The sequence below is a fragment of the Odocoileus virginianus genome, chromosome 14 (assembly GCF_023699985.2).
Source record: "Odocoileus virginianus isolate 20LAN1187 ecotype Illinois chromosome 14, Ovbor_1.2, whole genome shotgun sequence".
NCBI classification, from domain to species: domain Eukaryota; kingdom Metazoa; phylum Chordata; class Mammalia; order Artiodactyla; family Cervidae; genus Odocoileus; species Odocoileus virginianus.
In genome coordinates this window covers 49,999,398-50,019,017 of record NC_069687.1, presented here as the reverse complement: position 1 = coordinate 50,019,017, position 19,620 = coordinate 49,999,398, and the positions used below count along the sequence as shown (strand labels likewise).

General features: G+C 36.9%; 1 protein-coding gene across 5 annotated transcripts in view; it reads left to right on the top strand.

Moving 5' to 3' along the window:
- The first annotated feature begins 34 nt into the window (after positions 1-34).
- Positions 35-19,620, top strand: part of ERCC8 (ERCC excision repair 8, CSA ubiquitin ligase complex subunit) — a 56,186-nt gene continuing 36,600 nt past the window's right edge. The window contains exons 1-4 of one of the 5 annotated variants that reach the window (XM_020907803.2): positions 55-208; positions 10,335-10,430; positions 14,898-14,999; positions 18,134-18,257. In XM_020907803.2, the coding sequence (XP_020763462.2) occupies positions 132-208; positions 10,335-10,430; positions 14,898-14,999; positions 18,134-18,257 (399 nt within the window). In that variant the 5' untranslated portion in view covers positions 55-131. Of the gene's footprint in view, positions 209-10,334; positions 10,431-14,897; positions 15,000-18,133; positions 18,258-19,620 lie in introns of those variants that run through there. The other 4 variants (XM_020907814.2, XM_020907825.2, XM_070476727.1 and 1 more) reach the window with 4 other exon arrangements.

Sequence of the window (19,620 nt, the reverse complement as noted above, 5' to 3'; positions counted from 1 at the left end):
TCTCTAATAAAGGCGCTCTCCATTGGTCGGATGGCCTCACGCTTAACCAATGGGAGGCTCCGCTGCTACAACCCCGCCTCCGAGTTCTGTCATGGCAGCGTCCAGTTCTCAAGCCGATGTGAAAAGACGGGATGCTAGGGTTCTTGTCAGCGCGACAAGCTGGATTAGAAGACCCTCTTCGCCTGCGGAGAGCAGAGTCCACACGGAGGTAAAAAAGCCTTACTTTTTTCTCTAACATGCTAGTTAAAAGGTAGACTAAGACTGTGTTAGCCTTGCCTCACACTTTTTCCTGCCAGCACGCTTGGCTTTACTCTCCTGCTCTGTGACTCGAGAAAACAGGTTACCTTTTACACACCCATAGGCAACTGGGTGTGAACGCAGGCTTGGGTGAGGGCGCTCTACATCGAAATGAGGATATTTTGATTTTATTTTATTCCTTTTCCTTCATGCTTTCTCCCCGCCTCCCAAGGAATAACTATCCTCCAAGAATTTATTCTTTCATTTAGTTAGCGTTTTTAGTGAGGTCCTACCATGTGCCAAGCAATATGTTAAAGGCCGAGCATAGGTCAGAAATTGAACAAAATTTAGCGTGACTCGAGGCAGAGAACTGTGAGGAGAGGGCCATTGACAAAAGATGAAGCTGGGGAAGTAGAGGGGGCTAGATGGGGAAGTGACTTGTATGCTTGGTTATGAGGTATGAAGATCAGAAAAAGGTGACAGCTGTTGCCTTTTGTCTTCAGTTTGGAGAATGGATTGAAGTTGAGAGCAAGAGTGGGAACCAAGTTAGGTAACTGTTGCAAGGAGAGTGTTGATGGAAGCCTGAGCCAGGGTTGTGGCAGCTGGAACCAAGAGGGTGAAGATATATGAAAAATATCTAAGAAATAGAATCACAGTTCTTTTTTCAACCCTATGAAGAGTGTTGTCTTATATATTGTATTTACACACATTGTAAACTCCGCTGGAACAATGTTTATTTTCAGTCATCAAACATATTTTAAGGAAAAGAAAAATCTGTTTAGATCTGTATCATTTCTGTTGCTCTCTCTTCATTCCTGATATCCTCAGTTTCCTTCTTGTATCACTTTGCTTCTGTCTGAAGAACTTTATTTAGCAGTTCTTATAGAGCAAGTCTTGATGGCTCTGTGGTTTGTGGAAAGGAATCTGCAGTCATTTTAACCATTGTTTCTCTGCAGGTAATTTGTTATCCTCTGGTTGCTTTGAAATTGTCTTTGTTTTTTGTTTTCAGCAGTTTGATTTTTTTTTTACAACCTTTTTTTTTTTAATTGAAGTATACCCAGGTGGCACAATGGTAAAGAATCCACCTGTTAATGCAGGAGACTTAAGAAACATGGGTTTGATCCCTGGGTCAGGAAGATCCCCTGGACAAGGGCATAGCAACCCACTCCAGTATTCTTGCCTGGAAAATCCCATGGACAGGGGAGTCAGGCGGGCCACAAAGAATCAGACAAGACTCAGTGACTGAGCACACACACTGATTTATAATGAGCCAATCTCTACTGTACAGCATAGTGACAGTTGTATACATACATATATCTACATGTACATGTACATATATCTGCATGTACAATATATACATAAATATATGCATTCTTTTTAATATTCTTTTCTATTATGGTTTATCATGGGATAATAAGTATATTAAGTTGGTACAAAAGTAATTGCCGTTTTGCACTGTAAATTTTAAATCATCATGTGCTGTGTTTAGTTGCTCAGTTGTGTCTGACTCTTTGCAACCCTACGGTCTGTGGCCCACCAGGCTCCTCTGTCCATGGGGATTCTCCAGGCAAGGATACTGAAGTGGATTGCCATGCCCTCCTCCAGGGGATCTTCCCAACTCAGGGATCAAACCCAGGTCTTCCACATTGCAGGCAGATTTTTTACCATCTGAGCCACCAGGGAAGCCCGAGAATACTGGAGATGGTATCCTATCCCTTCTCCAGGGTATGTTCCGACTTAGGAATTGAACCAGGGTCTCTTGCATTGCAGGCAGATTCCTTTCCAGCTGAGCTACCAGTGAAGCTCAAACTAGGTTCAAACACGTTTATTAATCAAAATAGTAACCATTACAATCAACACATTTTTGCCAACAAGAAATAGGTTTGTTTATTCTGGTAGCATAAAAATCTGTGCTTCAGGATTCAATGAACTCTTGGAAAGCATTTTCTGCCTCCTGCTGGTTGTGAAAGCATTTTCCCTGCAAAAAGTTGTCTAGATCCTTGAAGAAGTGGTAGTCATTTGGCAAGAGGTCAGGTGAATATGATGGATGAGGCAAAACATCATAGCCCAATTCTTTCAACTTTTGAAGCGTTGGCTGTGCGACGTGTGGTCAGGAATTGATGTGGAGAAGAATTGGGCACTTTCTGTTGACCAATGGCAGCTGCAGGCCTTGTAATTTTCAGTGCATCTCATCGATTTGCTGAACATACTTCTCAGACATAATGGTTTCGCTGGAATTCAGAAAGCTGTCATGGGTCAGACCAGCGGCAGACCACCAAACAGTGACCATGACCTTCTTCTGGTGCAAGTTTGACTTTGGGAAGTGCTTTGGAGCTGCTGCTTGGTCCAGCCACTGATCTGGTCATCTCTGTCGTATAAAATTCACCTCTCATCACACGGTGCAATCTGGTTGAGAAATGGTTCTTTGTTTTTGCATAGAATAAGAGAAGACACTTCAAAACTCACAAGGCACTCACTTATTGAGCTTTTTCACCTTTTAGTTTGCTTCAAATGCCGAACAACTGTAGAATGATTGACATTAAGTTCTTCAGCAACTTCTCATGTAGTTGTAAGAGGATCAGCTTCGATGATGACTCTTAATTGGTGCTAGTCAATTTCTGATGGCCGGCCACTACACTCCCCATCTTCAAGGCTCTCGTCTCCTTTGAAAAACTTCTTGAACCATGACTGAACTGTACATTTGTTAGCAGTTCCTGGGTGAATTGCATTGTTGATGTTGCGAGTGGTCTCCATTGCTTTACAACCCATTTTGAACTCAAATAAGAAAATCATTTGAATTTGCTTTTTGTCTAACATCATTTCCATAGTCTGAAATACATACAAAATAAACAGAAAGTAATAAGTCATTAGCATAAAAAGATAAAGCGAGAAATGTGAATCAAAATGATGTATAACAACCACATTTATTTAAGAATGTATTCCAATATCAAACGGCAAAGTTCAACAATGCAAAACTGCAATTACTTTTGCACCAACCTAATATTTAGCAGTCAGTGGGACATGGAAACCAATCAATCAAAATGGATTCTGGCCGTTAATGACCAGTATGTGATGTCTCATAGCAAAGAGATTGGAAAAATGATTTTGAAAGACACCAGGACTCATTCTTTTCCTTACCCTCCTTAACCCAATTTCCTCCGCCTTCCCCTATATCTCTACTGTTTCACTTCTTTTCCCTTCATCGTCTCTCCTTCACTTTGTCTCTCCTTCCTCTTTTCTCCCCTGTTCTGCTCACCGCCTTGGCCCAAGAATCCCCAAGACCTCTCCCAAGCTTGAGGATTCTCTAGAAGGATTCAGTATGCAGCATATAGTTGTACCAAATTACTCATGACTATGATTTATTACAGCAAAAGTATACAAGGTAAACTCATTGGAGGGAAACGCACATGGATGACTTGAGAAGGAAACCAGGCACAAGCTCCCAGTGGAGTCACATAGAACATGCTTAATTTCTTTAGCAATGAATTGTGATAGCATAGGTGAAATCTCTTATCAGGGAAGTTCATTACAGACTCAGTGCCTAGAGCAGTTTTTAAGTACAAACTGGCCGCATAGGCACTTTCTGCTTAGGATGTACCAAAATTCCAGACTCCTAGAAGGCATGTAAGTATTCATAATGTATACTGTTTGCTTCAAATAATTTAGGCACAGTGAGCCATTCTTACCCAGAAATAATGGGAAACCTCCTGAAATCCCAGAAGGCAGGTAAGGGCCAGTCTTGCAAGCAGGGCTTTTTAAGGATAGTAGCCTCAGGCCTGCCATTTTCATTATTTTTTGCATACCTTGCCTCCTTCCACACAAACCCTACCCCTGCTTCCCTGTTGTAGAACCCTCCCCTTCCCTTTACCTTAGTCCCTTCTTCTGGTTCCCAAATGATACAGACCTAAAGTATTTAGGTCTAATCCCTGCTAAAGGCAGAGATTAGATTGATCTAGAGTGAGATTTCACAGGCTCAGAAAAAAAAAGAAAATCAGAAACAAAAGCAAGCAAGACTATATCAAACTAAAAGGCTTCTGTACAGCCAGGGAAACCATCAACTTAGTGAAAAGACAACTTACACTATGGGGAAAAAGATTTGCAAACCATTTATCTGATAAGGGCTTAATATCCAAAATATATAAATAACTCATTTAACTCAATAACAAGAGGAAAAAATGAAAAATGGGCCAAAAAACCCTGAATATGCATTTTTCCTAAGAAGATATACAAATGACCAACAGGTACATGAAAAGATGTCCAACATCGCTAGTCATCAAGGAAGTGCAAAAACAACAGGCAACACCCCACGCCTGTTAGAATGTCTGTTATCAAAACGAAAAGAGATAACAAATGTTGGAGTGGATTTTAATGCTGTAGAGAATTTAAAACCCTTGTGCACTGTTGGTGAGATTTATAAATTGGTATAGCCACTGTGGAAAACCATTATGAGGGATGCACAAAAATTAAAAATAGAGCTACTATATGATCCAGCAATTTCACTTCTGGGAATATATCCAAAGGAAATGAAAGCAATAACTTGCAAAGGTATCTGCACCTCCATGTTCATAGCAGCATTATTTACAATAGCCAAGACATGGAAAACTAAGTGTCCATTTATGGATGAATAGATAAAGAAGTTGTGTTACATATATTCAATGAAATATTATTTAGCTACAAGAAGTGAAGAAATCCTGCCATTTGCAGCTACATGGATGGACCTTGAAAGCATTATGCTAAATGAAATAAGTCTGACAAGGAAAGACAAATACTGTATGATCTCATTTAAATATGTGGAATCTTAAAAACTCATAGAAAAAGAGATCAGACTTGTTACCAGAGTCAGGGAGTGGTAGGAGGAAGAACTGGAGGAAAGTGGTCAAAAGGTATAAAATTCCAATTATAAATATGTAGTACTAGGGGTGTAATGTACAATATAATTGGCTATAGTTGACACTGAATATGATGTATAGGAAAGTTGTTAAGACAGTAAATCCTAGTAATTCTCATCACAAAGAGAAAATTTTTTAAATTTTTTTCTTTTTGTTGTATTTGTATGAGATGATGGATGTTAGCTGAACCTATTTTAGTAATCATTTCTCACTGTATGTAAATTAAGCCATTATGCTGTACATCTTAAGCTTATCAGTGTTACACATTCATTTATTTTTCAATAAGTCTAAGGGGGAAAAAAATCTCATTTAAATTAGCATCATTTTGATCAATAATGAATGTAGAAGTCATTTAGTTACATTAACCTAATTGCTTTTTAACATCTAAAAGATTGAGACAGGTTCTAATAGTTAACATTCACTGGGCACTTACTGTGTGCTGAGCCTTGTTATGAGCCCTTTTTATGTTTTAACTCATTTAATCTTAATGTCCTCACCAGGGTAATGATGTTTTATAGTTACTGAATGTCAGAAATTTCATTCGTCTTAATTTGTGTGAGTACTTGTTAATCACTTTTATTTATATTTAATTTTATTTATTTAAATGTGCTTATTTATTGAGTTGAACATATTCATTTTATATTGCTGTAGGAAACAATTCAGGGAAATTTTTTAAAACTGTAATTTAAGCTTTTGTTCACTAGATGTCCTCAGTTAAGTTTTAAGTTACAAGAATTTAGCTTTTTGTTCATGAAAATGTGTTTCAGGTTCTAGATATCTAAATTAAAATTAACAAAATACACTCTTTAAATAAGACATAAGATAATGCTTCAGGAGAAACTCTACATGTAATTGTTAATAGTCTTAAGACTTCAAAATTTTGTATAAGGCTTTTAATAATCTATAAATATCCTTGGATGTATGTTAGGAGATTTAAGCATTGTATTTAAGCCATTTTTAACTTCATGTAATTTTGGTGAAATAAGGACATTTTAATGTTAAATTGCTTTCCTGTTGTTTAGTTTTATCTCCCCCCCCCCCACTTCTGTTAAATTAATTTTGGGGGGAGCATAGTTGCTTTACCATGTTATGTTAGTCTTTGCTATACAACAAAGTGAATCAGTTATGTGTATACTTGTATCCTCTCTTTTTTAGATTACTTTCCCGTTTAGGTCACCACAGAGCACTGAATAGAGTTCCCTCTTCTCTACCGTAGGTTCTCATTAGTTGTCTGTTTTATACGTAGCAGTGTATACGTGTCAACCCCAGTCTCCTGATTCATCCCACCAGCCCCTTCCCCCCTTGGTATCTGTACCTTTGTTCTCTACATCTTTGTCTCTTATTTCTGCTTTATGAATAAGTTCATCGGTACCATTTTTCTAGATTCCATAGTCAAGTGATATTATATGGTATTTTTCTCTTTCTGACTTGCTTTACTCTGTATGACAGTCTCTAGGTCCATCCATTTCTCTGCAGATGACACCATTTCATTCCTTTCTATGGCTGAGTTATATTGCATTGTATGTATGTAACACATTTTCTTTATCCATTCCTGTGTTGCTGGATATTTAGGTTGCTTCCATGTCATGGCTATGGTAAATAGTGCTGCAATGAAGATTCGGTGCATGCATCTTTTTGAACTATGGTTTTCTCTGGGTATGTGCCCAGGAGTGAGATTGCTGGGTAATATGGTAGGTCTATTTTTAGTTTTTTAAGGATGCTCCATACTGTTCTTCATGGTGGTTTTACCAGTTTGCATTCCTACCAACTGTGTAAGAGGGTTCCCTTTTCTTCACACCCTCTGCAGCATTTATTGTTCGTAATTTTTTTTGATGATAGCCATTCTGACTGATATGAGATGATACTTCATTGTAGTTTTGATTTGCATTTTTCTAATAATTAGCAATGTTGAGCATCTTTTCATGTGTTTATTGGCCATCTGTATGTCTCTTTTGGAGAAATGTCTGTTTAGGCCTTCTGCCCATTTTTTTATTGAGTTGTTTGCTTTTTGATATTGAGCTCCATGAGCTGTTTGTATGGTTTGAAGGTCATCAGTTGCTTCATTTGCAAATATTTTCTCCCATCCTGAGGGTTGTCTTCATTTTGTTCATGGTTTCATTTGCTGTACAAAAGCTTTTAAGTTTAATTAGGTCCCATTTGTTTTGCTTTATTTTCAGTACTCTAGAAGGTGGATCAGAAAAGATCTTGCTATGATTTATGTAAAGAAGTATTTTGCCTGTATTTTCCTGTAACTGTTTTATAGTGTCCATCCTTACATTTAGGTCTTTAATCCATTTTGAGTTTATTTTTGCGTATGGTATTAGAGCGTGTTCTAATTTTATTCTTTTACAGGTAGATATCCAGTTTCCCTAGCACCGCTTATTGAAGAGACTGTCCTTTCTCCATTTTATAGTCTTGCCTCCTTTGTCATAGATTAGATGACCATACATGCATGAGGTTTATCTCTGAGCTTTTTATCCTGTTCCATTGTTCTATATTTCTTTTTCTGTGCCAGTACTATACTGTCTTGATTAATATAGCTTTGTGGTATAGTCTGAAGTCAGGAAGCCTGATTCCTCCAGCTCCATTTTTCTCACTCAAGATTGCTCTGGCTTTTCAGGGTCTTTTGTGTCTCCATAGAAATTGTAGAGTTTTTTTCTTTTAATTCTGTGAAAAATGCCATTGGTAGTTTGATGGGGATTGCATGAGTTGGTAGATTGCTTTGGGTAGTATAGTCATCTTCACAATAATGATTCTTCCAATCCAGAAACATGCTGTGTTTGTCCATCTGTTTGTGTCATTGATTTCTTTCATCAGCATCTTATAATTCTCTAAGTACAGATATTTTGCCTCCTTCAGTTCAGTTCAGTCGCTCAGTCGTGTCTGACTCTGCAATCCCATGAATCGCAGCACACCAGATCTCTCTGTCCATCACCAACTCCCAGAGTTCACCCAAACCCATGTCCATTGAGTCAGTGATGCCATCCAACTATCTCATCCTCTGTCGTCCCCTTCTCCTCCTGCTCTCAATCTTTCCCAGCATCAGGGTCTTTTCTTTTTTTTTTTCTTTTTAAACTTATAATGAATTTTTTTTTTTTTTGAGTTCTTCCTGGTAACCATCTTTTTTTTTTTTTTTCCATTTATTTTTATTAGTTGGAGGCTAATTACTTTACATCATTGCAGTGGTTTTTGTCATACATTGAAATGAATTAGCCACGGATTTACATGTATTCCCCATCCCGGTCCCCCCTCCCACCTCCCTCTCCACCCGATCCCTCTGGGTCTTCCCAGTGCACCAGGCCCGAGCACTTGTCTCATGCATCCAACCTGGGCTGGTGATCTGTTTCACCCTAGATAATATACATGTTTCGATGCTGTTCTCTTGAAACATCCCACCCTCGCCTTCTCCCACAGAGTCCACAAGTCTGTTCTGTACATCTGAGTCTTTTTTTCTGTTTTGCATATAGGGTTATCGTTACCATCTTTCTAAATTCCATATATATGTGTTAGTATACTGTAATGGTCTTTATCTTTCTGGCTTACTTCGCTCTGTATAATGGGCTCCAGTTTCATCCATCTCATTAGAACTGATTCAAATGAATTCTTTTTAATGGCTGAGTAATATTCCATAGTGTGTATGTACCACAGCTTCCTCATCCATTCATCTGCTGATGGGCATCTAGGTGGCTTCCATGTCCTGACTATGATAAACAGTGCTGCGATGAACGTTGGGGTGCACATGTCTCTTTCAGATCTGGTTTCCTCAGTGTGTATGCCCAGAAGTGGGATTGCTGGGTCATATGGCAGTTCTATTTCCAGCTTTTTAAGAAATCTCCACACTGTTTTCCATAGTGGCTGTACTAATTTGCATTCCCACCAACAGTGTAAGAGGGTTCCCTTTTCTCCACACCCTCTCCAGCATTTATTGTTTGTAGACTTTTGAATAGCAGCCATCCTGACTGGCGTGTAATGGTACCTCATTGTGGTTTTGATTTGCATTTCTCTGATAATGAGTGATGTTGAGCATCTTTACATGTGTTTTTTTGCCATCTGTATGTCTTCCTTGGAGAAATGTCTGTTTAGTTCTTTGGCCCATTTTTTGATTGGGTCATTTATTTTTCTGAAGTTGAGCTGGAGGAGTTGCTTGCATCAGGTGGCCAAAGTATTGGAGTTTCAGCTTCAACTTAGGAACCAGTGAACACCCAGGACTGATTTCCTTTAGGATGGACTGGTTGGATCTCCTTGCAGTCCAAGGGACTCTCAAGAGTCTTCTCCACACCACAGTTCAAAAGCATCAATTATTTGACGCTCAGCTTTCTTTGTAGTTCAACTCTCACATCCATACATGACCACTGGAAAAACCATAGCCTTGACTAGATGGACCTTTGTTGGCAAAGTACTGTCCCTGCTTTTCAACATGCTATCTAGGTTGGTCATAACTTTCCTTCCAAGAAGTAAGTGTCTTTTAACTTCATGGCTGCAATCATTAGGTAGGTTTATTCCTAAGTTTTTTATTCTTTTTGTTGTGATGGTAAATGGGATTATTTCCTTAATTTCTCTTTCTGATCTTTCATTGTTAGTGTATAGGAAAGCAAGAGATTTCTGTTTATTAATTTTGTGTCCTGCAACTTTACCAGATTCATTGATGAGCTCTAGTAGTTTTCTGGTGGCATCTTTTAGGATTTTCTAAGTATAGTATCATGTCATCTGCAAACAGTGACAGTTTTACTTCTTATTTTCCAATTTGGATTCCTTTTATTTCTTTTTCTTCTCTGATTAGCATCTCTAGGACTTCCAAAACTATGTTAAATAATAGTGGTGAGAATGGACATTCTTATCTTGTTCCTAATCTTAGAGAAAATGCTTTCAGTTTTTTACTATTAAGAATAATGTTTGCTGTACGTTTGTCATATATGGCCTTTATTATGTTGAGGTGGTTTGCTCTATGCCCACTTTCTAGAGAGTTTTTATCATAAATGTGTGTTGAATTTTGTCAAAATCCTTTTCTGCATCTACTGAGATGATCATATGGTTTTTATTCTTTAATTTGTTAATGTGGTATATCACATTGATTGATTTGTATATATTGAAGAATCCTTGCATCCCTGGTATAAATCCCATTTGATCATAGTGTATGATCCTTCTGATGTGTTGTTGGATTCTGTCTGCCCTCCCTTTTAATTTTTATATATATATATATATTTTTAGGGTTTTGGGACTGGAGTTAAACAAAGACAGAGATGTTGAAAGGATCCATTGCAGTGGAGTTAACACCCTTGACATTGAACCTGTTGAAGGGAGATAGTAAGTTTATTATGTAATCATTTTTGTTCCTAAGTGAGATCCAGTAAAATCTTGCTTTCAGATTAATTTTGTAAAATTTCATAAAAATTAATAAAAATTCTAACTTGTCACATTTAAATCTGGCATTATTAATTTCAAATAAATACAGAACATTGAACCTATGAAATGTTGCCAAATAAGTATTTCCAAAGTACTTTAATATAAATATATTCATTGTTAAATCAACAAATAATGAATTTTGTTTTTTGTTTTGATGCAGAGAGCATGTAAGTGCTGAGGTGTGTCTTTAGGAGCTATTTCAAAACAGTTGTTGCTCTCAGATAGTCTTGTGGGAAAACAGATATAAGAAGCAGAAGTATATGAAGCACACCAGACTCATATTTGAGTTCCTCCTGGCTTTATATTTAATAGCTGTGTGACCTTGAGCAATTTATTTAATCTTTCTAATTCACAGTTGCCTTAGCTACACAATGTAAGAACAATACCTAATTAGCAAGTTTGTTGTGAAGGTTAATTATGATAATATGTATAACATGATTAATATTATAAATGATCGCCACCATTGTTGTTAATCAAAAGCATTATCACCTATACTTTCAATCCGTTTTCCACGCAACAGCTGAAATGCTTTGAAAAATGCAAATATGCATATACTGCACACACACACACCCCTCCCACCCACTTAAAGCTCATCTACCCCACATTACTTTTACCAAAATGTTCAAAACCCTTGTCCTTCGATTATGACAAGTATAAAAGTAACTAAAGAAGTGTGTCTTATGTTTTGTTTAGCATTTGCCCCAAATCATTGTATTATAACGAGGTATTATTATTTACATTAAGTCAGGGTAACTTTAATAGAATTCAATTTTTTTAATTCCAGCTTCTGTCATGGTCTCACCTAGTATATGAGAAACATGTACAGTGAACAAATTCTAACTTTAACACATGGTTAAATGTAAAAGATGACATGTGATCATTTTTTTTCTCCTAACCTTTTCCAGGCTGAACATACTACCTCTCAATCAAGGACAGCTGTGGGACATTTGCTTGTAAAATAATCCTGACATAAGCAGCAAAGGATAGCTGATTTCTTTTGGTCTTGGGTGCTGGTGGGATGGTGATCAGTTGTTTGACCTGTAAAGCTCATGAATCCAGTAGGCCACTGGTTGGGAGAGTTAGTGAGAAATGTGGAAAGTTGTGGATTATATGTGCATTAAATACGTGTGAGAAATACAGGCCAAGGAGTCTTTGCAGAGCATATACAGAAAAGTCAAGATTCTTACTATGGTAGTTTCCCCTTTTATTGCATAGTGAAAATCTACAGCTGTTTCATTGTTTGCTAAGACTTGTATTTTGCATTAAACCCTTTTGGCAGCAAAGAGAAATAAAAAGCAAAATGGATGTTTAATGGAAAATTAAATGTAGATCTTCTTTTTCTCCAAAAATCAACTCACATATAACTTGCTCAAAGCACTTATTCATATTTACCAACTACCTTAAAGTTAAGTAACATCATTGCCATTAGATACTTCAACTACAAAGTCAGTTAATTACAGTAATGTTCAGGGGTTTTTTTTTTCACCCAATTAATGTAATCAAAGGAAAGCTTTTGGAAGTCACTCTAGCAAAGGTGAAACATTTGACCTTATTATAAATACGATTTAAATTAAGTTTAAAAGTTGAACTTTGAAAACAGTTGTTTTTCCATTGAGAATACATGTAGTGCTGTGGTGGAAAAAAACACAGTGTTTTACAAAGCTCAAATGTTCAGCAAAATGTTTTTGGAATTAGAAATGGTACACATGTAACTCACAACTGTTTCCAAGCAAGCTGCAGCATTTTTTAAAAAATAAAGTAAAAAAGCTGTAGTTGATAAACTTTACAAAGATTTCTGGATATACACAATTAGAATAACCAACCCACAAAATTTGTAATGAAGCTAATGTTGAAAATTGAAAAAAACTCTTCAGGGTAGCTTTACTGCCCTATCATCAGTCAGATACAGAACTGTTTGAACAAAGAACTTTGAAGAAGTACTTTTAAATTAACCTAATTGTTCTACATATCAATATTGAATTTTTCTTAAAACAGGTCTATAACTCAGTGCTTCTTGGACATGCTGCTATTTCATGAACCCTTTGTAACTAGTTCATAACAAGATAAAGCACTTGTACCAGAATGTAAATTATTAAGTATTTAAGCACAGTTTTGATGAGCTAGAATGTTTTTGTAGTGAGACTTTCTCAGTGAAGAAAGAAGTGTGATCATTTCTGGCACAAGCTCCTTACATTGTACTATAATAGCAGAGAAACTAAAGGTGGCAAAATTTAAAAAAAAAAAATGATTACTTATAACAAATATAAGTGGTCAGACATCCCTGCAAACCTCAAAATACGGATGAATGAGAGCAACACACTGATAACTACAAGATCTGTGTGGTATCAGCATCTATACCAGGCGGGGTAATAAAAACCAGTGGGGCACCTAGTAGACCTGATAACTTCAAAGGAACTGACAGCTGCTTGAAAGCTCAGCAAGTCAACTTGACTACAACAGTTGAAACTGGGAAAGGATTGTGTACTGTTGATGTTCAAGGGGTTCACAGTAAGACCCAAGGGGGCGGGAGTAATCTAGCCCCAATAATCTCTCTAGCTAACCAATTAAAGATGCCCTAATGGATGAACCCTATGTTGAGGAGAAACTGTTTGGAATAGAATCCAAAGTGAGAAGTACAGGAATGATAGAAAGAAAGAAAAAAGATGAGCCAAATAAAAATTGGAGAGATGAATAGAACTAGGAAATCTCTGAAAATTAGCTGCTGTATTCTGAACATCTTATTTTAAAAAGGAAGATGTTCAAGAGATATAAATTTTAAATATTGCAAACTAAGCCACCCTTTTAAAAGTTTAAGAAAATTAATTTCATATAAAAGTGAGCAAAAGAATAGGATTAAGGTCAAAGTTCATACAAAATTATTTTAATAACAAAGAAAATATATAATGTTCCTATAAACAATAAATTTGTGCCAGAAAGGTATGTCCACAAAATAGATAAGAACTGTAACTTAATATTTTTTAAATAGCTAAAAGTCATTTTTAAAAGATACAGTGTATGAAGGAATAACATAAGTTATAATTAGAAAAACTGAGAAATGAGATGATCAAACTCTAGAAAAAATTAGGAAAAAAATTAAGTACAAGAGGTGATACCTTAGAAATAGAAGCAAATAAATACAAAAGGAAACATAAAAATCAAAAAGAGATAGAGGTAGGAAAAGGAGTCAAGAGAATCAGGTATATGTAGAAGATAGGCACAGAATATCCAACATACATATAAGAGGAGTTTCCAGAGAAGAAACCAAAGGAAGAGAATGGAATAAAGACTAAAGAAAACATTAGAATGAACAAAATCAGAAACTATATATAAGGGGAGAAAATCATATTGTAACCACAGGCTTTGATTTTGAGCTTTATGCTCAAAGAAGTGAAGTTTCTTATTTAAGATGTTCAAGGAAATAAAATGTGGGTCAAGGATTTTATATCCAACCAGACTGATTTTCAAGTACAAAAGGACTAATTGTTAGTACTATACAAGAATTCAAGGAATATCGTTCTCTTTAGTCCTTTCTTAAGAATCTACCAGAGAATAAATCAGAGAACAAGAATGAATAGAGAGTTGCACCAGAATTGATGGTGAGCAATAATATTAGCAAATAACAATACTTTCTATAGATTCATAAATATTTACATATATAGATATATAGATTAAATTCATAGATCTGTGTGTCTTCTCTACTAGATTATAAGCTGGGGAGTCAGGAATCATGTCTGTCTTGTTCATAGTTGTATTAGTATAATGCCTAGCATACTGTAGAAGCTCAAAGTTGAATGAGTTGAAGTAAATGTGTTCATAATGGAGGGAAGGAATCTAACACTCACTGATGCCCTATTTTTTTTGCCAGGCAGTGTAAAAGGCTTTTACATACGATTTTATTTCGGCTTTATGATTCAGGTGAAAATGTTCCCCTTTTGGTAAATGAACAAGCTTAAATGAAGTAGCTTGCTCAGGGTCAGATAGTAATATCTGTAATATTCCATCAGTAATAACTGGTCTGTCTGATTCCATTTTCATTTAACACAATTATAATTGGAACATTTAAAATGACTTTGTAATGTCTTACTTTCTTAAATAAGGAATATCTTTTGCCATCTTGTTTCTCCTGTTCATTTTGGTATCTTGAAGGTAAATTTTAACTGATTACAGATTAAATCTATCTATTATCATTTTTCCACAAATATTAGATTAAAGATTTTAGCTTACTATAGTCTGCTAATGAAGATTTACTCTGTATTTATGAGCATAATAAATTTAAGAGTTGTGGATCAGTAATTTTCAGAAATATGTAATCAAATAAATGAACTGTATAAATGATAAATTAATTTTTATTAACTTTTTTATTATTAGCATGTTATCAGGTGGTTCAGATGGTGTGATTGTGCTTTATGATCTTGAGAACTCCAGCAGACAACCTTATTACACATGTAAAGCAGTGTGTTCCGTTGGCAGGTGTGTATTAAAAATGTAATTCATGAATTTATAAACATTTGAGTATTTTTTGCATGAAATGCAAAACATGAAATAAGAATGTTTCAAGCAAATTGTTCAAATGATATATTTATGTAGTTATTCCTTGACATCTTCATGAAAGTAATAACTGAAATTCAAATATTGCTTTTTTTAAAAAATTTTTTAATTGAAGGAAGATTGCTTTACAGAATTTTGTGGTTTTCTGTCATACATCAACAACAATCAGCCATAGGTTCACCCATGTCCCCTCTCTCCCAGACCTCCCTCCCATCTCTCTCCCCACCCCACCCTTCAGCCTGTCACAGACCCCTGTTTGAGTTCCCTGAGGCATACAGCAAATTCCCTGGCTATCAGTTACATTGTTTGTAAATTTCTGTGTTACTCTCTCCATATATCTCCCCTTCTCCCTCCTCTCCTCCCACCTTGTCCATAGGTCTCTTCTCTATGTCTGTTTCTGCATTGCTGCCCTGAAAAGAAATTCATCAGTGCATCTCTTCAGATTCCATGTATATGTGTCAAATGTGTCAGTATATGATATTTAAGGCTTCCCTTGTGGCTCAGCTGGTAAAGAATCCACCTGCAATGTGGGACACCTGGGTTCGATCCCTGGGTTGGGAAGATCCTCTGGAGAAGGGAAAGGCTACCACTCCAGTATTCTGGCCTGGAGAATTCCATGGACTATATAGTCCATCGGGTCGCAAAGAGTCAGACATGACTGAGTGACTTTCACTTTCATGGGATATTTATATTTCTCTTTCTGACTTACTTCACTCTGTATAATGGGCTGTAGTTTCATCCACCTCATTAGAGCAGATTCAGATGTGTTCCTTTTTATGGCTGAGTAGTATTCCATTGTATTTATGTACCACAGCTTCTTTATCCATTCATCCTCAATGGACATCTAGGTTGTTTCCATGTTTTGGCTATTGTAAATAGTGCTGCAGTGAACACTGGGGTACGTGTGTCTTTTTCAGTTTTGATATCCTCAGGGTATATGCCTAGGAGTGGGATTGCTGGGTCATCCCTAGCTTTTTAAGGAGTATCCATACCATCTTCCATAGTGGCTGTATCAATTTATATTCCCACCAGCAATGTAAGAGTGTTCCCTTTTCTCCACGCCCTTTCCAGCATTTATTGTTTGTAGACATTATGATGAAGCCCATCTGACTGGTGTGAGGTGGTACCTCATTGTAGTTTTGATTTGCATTTCTCTGATAATGAGTGATGTTGAACATCTTTTCATGTGCTTGTTAGCCATCTGTATGTCTTCTTTGGAGAAATGTGTCTTCAGGTCTCTTTGACATTGCTGTTTTTAAAATATGACTTCTCCAAAGCAACTTGGGTGTCAGTTTTCAAAAGGACTTTATTTTAAGACTTTTGATTATGGTCTTTTTGTTCTCCACCTAACATGGCACACCTCAGTAACTAATTTGAGTTTTTAGAGTACTTAGTATAAGACTCATTTAAGTCTTTCCAGCTAAACATAAACACAAATTAGTTTTTTCAACTATTATTAGTAGAACAAAAAGATTAATAGCTAGAAGCCGTCATGTACTGGCTTCTAGCCAGTACAAAACACACACAAAACACATACACACACAACCCCTCTTCTCTTACCTACTTACTTTAAGCGGCCTGACTTAGCATACTTTTCTACCTTGAATTTTTTTGGCTGTTTAATGAAGTGTTTTACAATTTTAATTTGTTCTTAGTCATCACTTAATTCTTTCTTGTGATCACTACATTAAAGATTTATTTGAATTAGATATAATCTCTGTGTAGATTCTTAGGATCAAATAGAAACCAGTTCTCTTTATCTTCAGCAGAAATTTACTGGAAAGATATTTAATATCTCACATAACGACAGGAAGGTAGAAGAATCAAATGTAGAAAATGAGCAGAAAATAAGAGAAACCAGGATACGAGAACACAGTCAAGGTCATACCACATGAACAACTGAGTTTGGGATCTGCTGCATATTACCAACACAGACTCTTGACTCCACAACTGTGAATAATTGCTAATATATCCCTGGTTTACATTGCTAGCTGGAGTTTTGGAGTCCTGGGCAGGATTGATTAAGCCCAAGACACGTTTGTGCCCCCGCCGCCCAGAGCAAGAGAAAGAGAATATATGGAGTCTGTTTCTGTTATTTGTTGTTGTTTTAGTCACTCAGTCATGTCTGACTCTTTTGCGACCCCATGGACTAGCCCAGCAGCTATCAGTCATAACCAATCTTATTTCATCTTTTCCCTACCCACCCACCTTACTCTGAAGATTATTTTGAAGCAAATCTCAGAAAGATATCATTTCATTTGTAACTTTATCTCTAAAAAATAAAAAATGTTTTATAAGCATAACACCACTACCACTGTCTCACATATACAATAATTAATGACATTAAGTATTGAATTGGTATTCAGATGTCCCTCCACCATCATAAGTATTTCTAAACATCCAGTGTCTTTGAGTTAAGTTTCAATAGAGGACACCTACTGTGTTGATCACTAGTTCAGAGCATAAACTGCGTCCTTCAGGATAGCACATCATCATCACAGTGGTGTACTGTAACTGATGTCGTAACTGAGTCTTCAACAGATCATGCTTCTATTGGCTATGGGCTACCTAAGAGTAGTGAACCCCATGGGCATCTACCTGTCACATTCTTGTGCTGTAGAAGTGAGGTTCTTAATCAGAAGCCATAGTGTATGGGACACTATGGAGATACATGAGGCAACAATTCTAAATGATAATGCTGATAAAACGATCAGAAAAGCAAATCCAAAACCAAAGTAGGTATCTCTTCCAGTAAGGAAAAATCAGTTTCTTCCATGAAGCAGTCCAGCGGTGTTGGCTGATCCGTCCAAGCTCTCATACAGAAATAGGAAGTCTCATTTTATGATCCTTAGTAGGAAGCAGGCCTCCACATCACACTGTGGGCACCTAAAACTAGAGATGCCTACATATTCTTTCTTTAGACAGCTAGGACATGGCAAGTAATCTAGGTTTGGCCGTTTGTATTGTTCTTCCCAAAACTACATCTTGTTAATATGGTATCCACTTTGAAACTCAAGTAAATCAGTTATTTCTAAATTTTGATTGCTGTTTTGTAGAAGCCATCCCGATGTTCACAAATATAGTGTGGAGACCGTACAGTGGTATCCTCATGACACTGGCATGTTCACATCAAGTTCGTTTGATAAGACTCTGAAAGTATGGGATACAAATACATTACAAGTAAGTAAGTTAAAGCTTTTCCAAGTTGTTCTGTACGATGAAGAAGAATTTAGTCCTAAACAGTTTCAGTGTGATTATTTGCTAAGGTGTCATATTTGTTAGAGGTGAAAGCAGCATAGTGATTGAGGAGAACGATACTGCTTGAGTTCATATCTTGCCTCTGCTGCTGACTGCTGCTGGTTAGTTGCTGGGTCATGTCCAAGTCTTTGCAACCCCGTGGACTGTAGCCCACCAGGCTCCCAACCAGGGATTGAACCTGAATCTCCTGCTTGGCAGCCTAATTGTTTATTACTGAGCCACCTGGGAAGCCCCGTCTGCTAGCTAGCTATATGATATTGATTGGGCAAGTATCTGAACTTCTCTGTGTCTGTATGTAACGGGAGTAATGATTGTACCCTGTAGAATGGCTGTGAGGATTAAATAGGTTGATATGTGTACAGTACCTGGAACGGCGCCTAGCATATAGTAAGTATTCAAATACCATTAGCTGTTATATACTTTATTACTCAAAAACTTCTGTGGTATAGTGGTGTAGGGAAGAATATTGAATTTATCTCCTATTAACCTAAAAACATAAGGAAAAAGAAAGTTATTAATATTATAGCTGAGTAAAGTAGACAGTGCACGCTTGCATGCTAAGTTGCTTCAGTCATGTCAACTGTGCGATCCTATGGACTGTAGCCCTCCAGGCTCCTCTGTCCATGGGATTCTCCAGGCAGGAATACTGGAGCAGGTTGCCATGTCCTGCTCCAGGGGATCTTCCTGACCCAGGGATTGCGCCCCCATCTCATGTCTCCTGCATTGGCAGGCGGGTTCTTTACCAATAGCACCACCTAGGAAGTAAACAGTAGATAATAGTTTTTATGCTATTTGATCAAGTTTTATTTTTCTTTCTCATGCTAATTTTTTCCCTGAGCTCTAGTTCCATGTGTTTACCTGTATACAGAACCTCTCTGACTTAAATGTAGTGTCGTCATCTCAAACTAAACATATTCTAAATCGAAGTGAACTCATATCCATTTAGTCCTCAAATCTTAGCAGGTCTTCCTTCAGACTCTCAGATTTCTCTTTTCTGTTTCCCTCACTGTCACTGTTCATCTGGACTACCTATAAACTCCTAAATGATTTCTTTTTATTATTTTTCTTCTCACAGTTCCATAGAAAGTTCTACCCCAGAATTAATTAGAATAAAGCAGTTTCAGCCTGTCTCAACCCAAACCACCTTTGGATTGATTCCATTGGTGTGATTTGGAGTGATTCCATTGTCTAAATTCAGCCTGGCATTCTAAGTTCTCTGTAACCTCACTTCTACTTTCTCAACCTTAGCTTCTACCTCTTTTCAACGTAGATAATGTACTGCCAC